The 8970-nt window shown below is 39.8% G+C and overlaps 1 protein-coding gene across 2 annotated transcripts; it reads right to left on the reverse strand.

Annotated features, from left to right (window-relative positions):
• Nucleotides 1-531: 531 nt before the first annotated feature.
• LOC309708862 (uncharacterized protein) lies at nucleotides 532-8564 on the reverse strand. 2 transcript variants are annotated; one of them, XM_082537184.1, is made up of 6 exons: nucleotides 8475-8564; nucleotides 7872-8011; nucleotides 7440-7694; nucleotides 7092-7328; nucleotides 6854-6976; nucleotides 532-5495 (listed from the first exon to the last, which is right to left on the reverse strand). In XM_082537184.1, the coding sequence occupies exons 4-6, from the start codon at nucleotides 7286-7288 to the stop codon at nucleotides 5459-5461; spliced, it is 357 nt and encodes a 118-aa protein (XP_082393310.1). In that variant the 5' UTR covers nucleotides 7289-7328; nucleotides 7440-7694; nucleotides 7872-8011; nucleotides 8475-8564; the 3' UTR covers nucleotides 532-5458. The 2 variants fall into 2 exon arrangements, with proteins under 2 accessions (XP_082393310.1, XP_082393309.1); XM_082537183.1 differs by having other exon boundaries at nucleotides 6854-6979.
• Between the last annotated feature and the right edge of the window lie 406 nt (nucleotides 8565-8970).

An 8970-nucleotide genomic window follows, 5' to 3' on the forward strand; every position in this document is an offset into this window, starting at 1 on the left:
ATACAACTTCAAGACAGCAAAGCTGCAGTTTTACCAGCAGTGACAGCGTGTCTGATATTCTTTACAACGTCTTAGTCATCCAGGAGATGCTCTCTGTGGCAGGAAGCCTTTTTCAATCTGTGAACAAATTTTTTTGATGTGATACAAGTGTGTGAGATGGACTCACAACACTTTACAGAATTAGAGCTGAGCTCAAAATGAGGTCAGAGTTAAAGATGAGCGTGGTCTGAACCACGAGTGCTGAGAAAAGCACACATGAACTGTGAAAGCTAATTCCTGGTTATCTTCTTTGCATATTCATTATAGTTTAAATGTGTGTGTAGGTGCCCGTATGATCTGCTGACTAAACACAGTGTACATAATAACCTTGATAGCATAGAGTAGAGAATAGAGCTCTGCCCGTCTCTTGATATTGACAGAAGAAGCATGACGAGACAGATTCGACTTTTTATTGCAGACAAATTCAACAAATGCACGTTTGCAGATTATCAAGTTACACATGAATATTGAAAATGCAAACTGGTTAATACACACGGCAGCTTCAGAAAAGACATCAGAGGGTTGCTCTGTGTGTGTTACATACTACACATATTACACTTGTGGTTGGCAGAGTTGGTTTATTGTGGTGCTTTTCAGTGTTTCTGCAGCATCTTGCACAACAACAGTTGTTACAACACAATTCATCAGAAACTCTGTTTTCACTTTAAATAAAGATCAAGTTTGAATCAAAACATCAGCAAAATGAACAGCTGTGGTACAAGTGTTACACCTGTTACAAGTGGTAACAGGTGTAACACTGACAATCTGATCATTGCATTTATGGACTGAAAAAATTCAATAATGATGTGAGTACTGTCACATCAGCTGTTTGTCTTTAAGAGAGAAAAGTCAGAGGAAAGAATCAAACCCATTTCATTTGACTTCACTCGTCTGTCATTTGTCTTTTAGAAGAGACGAGGAAATGGAAACCAAAAGGTTCTGTACGTTTCTCTTTGGAGGCATTTTTGAAACTGTTTGAAAGAACAAAAGTGTTTAACGAACCCATTTTCAGATCAGTGGAGCCAAGCAGATAAACACTTATGTTCTGTGTCAGAAAAAGTGAAATATCCCCACATTGATCTGACATGTGACACAAAACAGAGAGATTAACACTGTCTGTCAACAGAGGCGACAAAATACTGACACTTTGTCCTTATGAAGAAGTGCAGATACTTGTACTTAATAAGTATTTAAAAATGCTTGATATTTAAAGTACTGTGAAGTACTGATTCAACATCTTTATTTAAGTCAAAGTACTGAGGGCTCTGAAATGTACTCAGTTTCTACCAGATAGTTTTGTTACAAGTTTACAGAACCTGGTGCTACATTAATATAATCATAATATAATATGAGTACATGGGAATACTAACTATTAACTGTTCACTGTCTTTATTATAGACAGTGAACAGCTGGTATTGTATATTTACTTTGAACATGTTAAAATAGTAAAACAACAACAGAAAAAAAAGAGTCAAAGAATACAAAATATAAGGAAAACAAAATAATAATTATAAATAACTTAAATGTTCAAAAAGCAGTAGGAAGAAGCATAATCTTATTTAATCCTGCCCCCTTTTCAATATTTAATAACACACTTTTTCTTCCAGTTTAGGCCCTATCCATCATAAACTCTTCCTTACAATTTGTTACATGTTTGCTTTTATAGAGTAACACATCAAACCATATGCAAATGTACAGCTATATATACTTATATATATATATATATATATATATATATATATATATATTTGTGTTTATATAACAAATATGTTTATATAACAACAGGGGAATGTTGTTGTGATTTGGTGCTATATTACAGCTATATGATGATAATAAAACTGATTTGAATTCAGCAGTTTATTGAAATTGGCCTTCACATTATCTTCTGTTAATAACTGTTGAAGAAGTAATATCTTTATTTTTTTTTCCTTTCTTTGTGGGGGAAGCAGACAAGCCCGATTAAAGGGTCGTCGTGTAAGTCAGCAATAAACCACAACACCAATATGAAGATTTTTCTTTCTACAAACTTTAGATAATCTCTCACATGAATTTTTATTTCAGGGATCCGCGCTGCAGTGATCCCCCCCTCGGTAGAGAAAGCCGACCCGGTGGTCAAGTTACAAAACGTAGTGGATCAAAAATTAAAAGGACTGCCACTTCTGTTTGAGACTCACACCTGCAATAATGCTGAATTATGATTCTAGAGGCTCCTGATAGGTTTCATCACTCTCCGACCTCTTCACATTTGATAAATATCGTCATTAATTCCCTCTTACCTTTGCTGTTTTGTTTCCACCACGATAAACTCACACTTCCTGCACAGCTCTCTCTCAGTGGACTCAGAGAACAGTTTCCCCATCTCCAATCTCTGTTTTCTGCATTATTCGCTTGCTAATTATGTAATATCTTCTTTTTCTGTTTTTCTTTCTTTGTGGGGGAAGCAGACACCAAGCCTGACCAAAAGCACATCGTGGAACTCAGCAATAAACCACAACACTAATATGAAGATTTTTCTTCCAACAAACTTTAGATAATCTCTCACATGAATCTTGTATAGTGATGTGTTCTTAAGTCTCAAGCGAGTAAGCTGAATCTGAACCCTGTCTCCTCTCGTTACAGTGACTCCCGGGACAGTGATTCCTGCCGCGGCTCTATGTATATAGTTTTTTATTTGTTTATATAGTTTTAGTTGTGTTATTTCTGTTTGTAAATAAAGTTTTGTAATCACATTTACCAATGCCTCTGTTTGTATTTGCAATTGAATCCGTTTATCTGGTTTGGCCTTCAGCCATGACATCTCATACAAATAGTTCTCCAGGCTTTTTACTGGACTTGGCTGCTTGTTCACTCATTTCCATTCAGTCCTTGTACCTGACCTTTCTTAAAGTATTTGTGTCATCAAGACACTCACATATGAATAAGATCTTTATCATTCAATCAATAAAAATGCCCCTAACTAAAAGGATGAACTTTGGAACCAACAAGGTGATTTACAAATATGTTTATATAACAACAGGGGACGGTTGTTGTGATTTGGTGCTATATTATAGCTATATGATAATAATAAAACTGATTTGAATTCAGTAGTTTATTGAAATTAGCCTTCACATTATCTTCTGTTAATAACTGTTGAACATGTAATATCTTCTTTTTCTGTTTTTCTTTCTTTGTGGGGGAAGCAGACAAGCCCGACTAAAGGGTCATCGTGGAACTCATAACCACGCAATAAACCACAACACCAATATGAAGATTTTTTCTTGCTACAAACTTTAGAAAACCTCTCACATGAATTCTCATTTCAGGGATCCGCGCTGCAGTGATTTGAAGCTCTTCTATTAAAAATGGATGCTTCACTTAATGATGTGAACAAGTAGAAGTGTCATTCAGTCTGACATAAATGTAGCCTAAAATGCGTTTCTCTCATCATCTGCTCAAACTAACAGATGTAGCTCTGTTCCTTTAGCACTTGATGTTTGTTACATTCTTAATGTTATTTTAAACTTGTTTCCTCACAGGTCGTCTCGACTACGTGGTTGAGCGTCCCGCAGAAGGAGGCCTTCCTGAGGTCATCAGGATCCTGGATGACTCTGATACCCAGCATGTCAGTGAAGGTGAGTATGGTGAGTATATCCTTTTCTCATCCTCCCCCTCTTCTCATGAACCTTCTCCTTCAACCTCAGCTCTCACCCCCTCAGCAAAGAGAAGCAGAGAAGACATCTGCACTGAAGAGGTAAGTGCAAACAGGTGCAAGGTAAGTGATGACACGTTCTGTTGCCCTCCAACATCCTCAGGTTCTTTTGGAGTCAGACGCTTCTGGGAAAGGCCTTTTAACCTTTCACTTGATGACAGCGACTCTGACTAGGTAATGTTTTTAAACTTTAAATGTTTAGGTTGGCCTCTGCGTCTTGCAGTGTTTGTAAGACACTATTTAAATGACTAACATTTTTTCTCAAGCTCTAGCTCACTTCTTCTTCTGTGAATAACGGTTGAAGAAGTTCCTTTTTTTTTCCTTCTTTCTTTGTGGGGGAAGCAGACAAGCCCGGCTAAAGGGTTGTCATGTAAGTCAGCAATAAACCACAACACCAATATGAAGATTTTTCTTTCTACAAACTTTAGATAATCTCTCACATGAATTTTCATTTCAGGGATCCAGGCTGCAGTGATCACACCCATCAGATTCACATTGATGTGATAGTTACATGTTTGCTCACTGGTTTTTCTCATGTCTGCAGATATCACCAGTATCGCAAGGGCTGGGAGAGGCAGCCCGCACCGGGGGAGCGGGATCACCACCAGCTGCGGTGGAGGATCCGGGTATGTGTGGGATGAGGCATGAAGTTATTACACCGTCAGTTTCATTGACCTGGGCAGCAATGTTTGTTGGAAGTACTTATGTTTTTTTTAATGTATTTTTTCAGGAGCAGCTGGCACAGGGAGTAGTGCCAGTAAGTAACTCTCTGTAAGGAACACACACACTTCTTTGTGTGTGCATTATAAATACAATTAAACAGCGTCCGACAGTGCTGCAAACAACGTTGGACTGGTGGGTAATAAGCAAGAGAATAATGCAGAAAACTGATTTTTAGATGGGAAACTCTTCCTCAGAGACAGAGCTCTGCATGAAGTGTGATTTTATCATGGTGGAAGAAAAACAGCCACAGTAAGAGGGAATAAATGACGATGTTTATGTGAAGCGAAATATTGGGGTCTACTTTATATTCCAGCTCTAAAGTCAATGTCGTCTTCACTCATGAAGATTTTTACTGTCCTGGGGACAGGAGAGAGGAGTCTCGTCAGAGGAGCCATAATTTTATAGCTTGCAAAAGTAGAAACAAATAAGTGTTCATTTGAATTCTTGTCTTAGTGAAAATGGTCTCACTTTCTGCCCTTCACTGTTTGTGTCTAAGGCTAAAAAACTACTTTATCTAAATTAAACGTGACTCTAAATATCACATATGTAGTTGTGTGTGTGCGCACACACGTTTTTTTATGTATATAGACTTCTTTTCAATTATTACTCATGATATAACAGTGTGCAGACAGGCCCTGCGAGGACATGAGGAGGAGGCAGTGATAAAAGGTGTGTGAGGCTGCTACAGGCTGTGGATCCCTCACCAGCTGGAATAAAAAGAGCACAGCTAACAATAACACATGTACCAGTTGTTCCTGTTCTGTGCTTATTCCTTCACCCCGAGTACCAACAGGGCCATAAGGCGTGTCAGCCGCACAGGGCTTCAGATTCCCAGCAGTCAGTGAGGAGATAGGAGGAGGCTACAAAGCTCAGAGTAACTTGGGTTAGAGAACCTGGAGCTGGTGGAGTCATAGCTGCCTTTGTTCAACACCATCTTCTCATCTGGATTGCAGGACATAACAGCATCCACAGGCGAGGTTAATTCTACAGTCATCATTTCCACTGAGTTCAAGAAGAAGTGAAAGTATTCACTGGGGAACCCACTCTGGAAGAGAGAAGTCACAGAACAGAAGAGGGCTTAGAAAGATTGGAAATATACAAGATATTCAATCTCCACTTTAATGGAATCAGTTAAATAGGTAAGCATCAGGTGTTTGGGGTGCTTCACTCATACTTGACTGAATTTGAATTGCTTGGATCATGAAGGTCATAAGTCTGTGACTGGATCAGTGAGTCGCTTTGTCTGTCTGGTTACACCTCCCACAGAGTTCACATCTATCTGCAATACTCTGTCTTTTTATGGTACATGTTGTGTTGCTCGACTTTTTGCACTGAGCTTATTTTTGCTTTTAGACTCCTTAAACTCTCTGTAGCTCCCTGCTACTTTACAGGGTTTTTTTCGAGTGAATATTTTTAGACATGAACATTAGACCTTGATGCAGTCTACCTCTGTGGTTATACGGTGAGCCTTGTTCCCAGCAGACAACAGGTTAACAGAAAATACTGTGAAGTGACTGTTGTTGTTAAATGGTGCTGCATTAATAAAACTGTACTGAACTGAAATCAAATCATTGTATAATAAACTTCCCCATGAACTTCTCCAGCATCTGATTTTAACACTGTGATGAAGCACTCTACTCTTAACCCTGACCCAGCGCTCCAGCCCCTACCGGTCCGTGAGTCACTTGAATTTTACAGTGTTTATTTATCGGACAAAAGAAGTTAAATTAAACAGCTGTCCAGTACCTGTGCAACAGATGGTAGTGATGGTTCAACAGAAACATCCTATACAACAACTGATACAGTTATATACATAAGCAGAACTGGGGATACTCGTCCCTAACTATAACAATATCCATAACATCAACACTCCTCTACACATGGTTGTATTTGAAGCTGCAATGCTTCGCAGCCAGAAGCACACCCCTTGAAGCAGCACAGGTGTGGGCAGCACCTGTGAAATTTAATTTACTTGGAAGAAGTGAGTTATGGGTTGAATTGTCCATCCTTGTTCTATTCTGTGTCACCATCTTTCTAACCATGCTGAACACCCTCTCTGATGATGCCTTGCTGTGTGCCACACACAATAGTGCCTTCATCAAATGCACCAGAGTCTGGAATCTCCCATCTCTCCCTAGCATGGCCCAAACCCTGTCAATCCTTGCTTCCTGAAGAAGATCTTCCCTGCCAAGCACCTGGTACTCCACTAATTCTTCCCTAAGTCTATCCAGGCCCAACCGCAGCTGCAGCAGACTTTTCCCTAGCTCTATGACTGCACATGAAAATGAGCAAATTAAGCACAAGTGAGCTGGAGATATAATTGCTTGCTCTATTATTATACTCTGTAACTTCTGAAGTTGATTATTAAACAACTACCACCATCAATTAAAAAAGGGGATGTACCTGAGTTTGGAGAAAATTGATGCCGTGACGCTGGATCCAACACGGTCAGGCTTTGGAGGATGATGTTGTCGAGGGGGGATGCAGTCATCATCTTTGTGGTCACAGATACAAAGAAGTCTCTCACTGCTTTGTGACACATGATCGGATCAATGATTACAGGCATTGTATGATGGATTATCAGTCAGTTAGCTCTTAGGAGGTAAGCTTATTTGGACAACACAATAATCATAATGCTTACTGGATCATCATTGGGACAGAAGAGTAAAGTTCATCCATGTTGTCCTCCAAGAGGCTTTGTGCAGCTACTGCAAGAAAGAGTTCTTTGCCTGGCAACTGTAGGCTGGCTTCCATGAACTTGATGTCCTTCAGTGGGACGTCAGCAATAAGGCTGGCAGTGAGAAATCTTCCCATCAATCTTCTCACCAGGCCGGTCATCTCCCTCCTTGGGTAGCCTATGGACCATCACTCCTTCAGCCTAGAAACACAAGACGGATTATCAGTTTTGAAAAATTATGAGAACAGCTTTATTTATTATCACAATTATTAAAGTTTATCTTTTGCTGGGCTGGCTGAGCTGAAACATAACCTTGAACTCTGCCAGTGGCTTCAGAACCTGGAAGAAGAACTTTGTCTTCTTGCTGGTTAAATGCTCTGCCAGCATCTTCACCTAACCAGGCTTCTCCACATCCTCATACTGGCCTGCAGTGCATCCCACTGGTTGAGCACCCGCTTTATGCAAGTCAGCAAGCTGAGCCACCTGGTTGCACAGTATTGGAGTATCTTCAGAGTCTCTGAGTCAGTGAACTGCACAAACTCTTTGAAGATTTCAGCATGTTTGGCACTAAAGTTGAGAAAGGTCAAATAAAAATACATAAATAAAATAAAATCAGGAAAGAAATTGTTAAGTAATGAAAAGCCAGGAAGCTAAAAATGATATCCAATAACAGTCAAATTGTGGAACAGAGGCTCTCTTTTAACTTATGTTCAAGTGTAACATGTAGCATATCAATATGCTTACCTGATGTCAAAGAGCATAAATGCTGCTGATGTGATCAACAGGCTGGCCTAGAGCCCTAATGCCACATCCTGTGGCCAGCTGGACTTCGTCACCTCCTTCTGAGTTTTCAAAGAGAAAACCCTGGCCAATATCACAAATTCCTTTAAATAAAATAATATTTATTTAGAGAGCAATTTTCACTGACGACAGCCACAAATTACTTTATAAGAGAAGCGTGAATACAAAATACATACTTTATCAGACCAAAGGGTTGGTTTTGGCACAGTTTAACCCTCACGTCATACTTTAAAAAACTTACGTTCGTCACCCTGGGGACCGTTTTCTGCCACGCCCGAAAAATGCTATAAAAAGATTATATATTCATATTTTTTTCCACTTTAAATTAGCCAGTCTTTTAAAACTACTTCTCCCTGAAATATTCATGTAAAGTTTTAATTATATTTCGGGGGTTTTAACCCTTTTAATCGCAGTTTAATTACATGAGCGCACCGTTTTTTTAGCCCCCCAAAACAAAACGAAATATAAAAAAAAAAACAACATTTGAAGTAATATTTGATTGTTATTATAATTAGGCCTTTAGATGTACTAAAGATTGGCACCAACCTTCATTTCGATCGCCTTTTATTTTTTTTGCAGGAGCAGAAAATGGTCTCCAGGCGGCCAATGTTGCTCCTCTAAGCCGAAAGAAGTGTCTTTCCCCGGCATAAGTCGCGACGATCACCGGGGCATGTTGCGTCGGACCCCTTTTTCCAACACACACGTCCGGTACCACGTCACAACAAATACGTCATTTCCTGTTGATTAAAAAAAAATGCACCCTCAAACGGTCCTAGGGGCTGAAAATGGTCCCGCCCGATCAGCGGGCGAAGGCGCTGCTGCACGCCGGAAATGAGGCTTCGTTTCCCGCAGGTCTGTTTAAGCAGCCCGCTGTTTTCCAGCCCGGGGTCAAATGTGGAGCAAGGGCGCCACCCGGTGGACAAATAAAAAAATTACAACTCTAAGGCCACTACTGCAAACGGAAACGGAAGCATTACCGATCACGATCGATTTGACCGTAATTTTTTTGCCGTGAAAAATAGCGTTTATAATGGGTTTCAAT

This window comes from Aulonocara stuartgranti (genome assembly GCF_965226115.1).
Source record: "Aulonocara stuartgranti genome assembly, chromosome: 6".
NCBI lineage: Eukaryota > Metazoa > Chordata > Actinopteri > Cichliformes > Cichlidae > Aulonocara > Aulonocara stuartgranti.

Bases quoted from the DNA above. Each gene is read 5' to 3' on its own strand.
- LOC309708862 (XM_082537183.1), bottom strand. From the start codon at position 7,288: ATGACCGGCCTGGTGAGAAGATTGATGGGAAGATTTCTCACTGCCAGC. The intron at 6,980-7,091 runs GTAAGCATTATG...TGTGTCACAAAG, and splicing joins TCTGTCCCAATGATGATCCA to CAGTGAGAGACTTCTTTGTA. The intron at 5,496-6,853 runs GTACATCCCCTT...TCTCTCTTCCAG, and splicing joins TCAATTTTCTCCAAACTCAG to AGTGGGTTCCCCAGTGAATA.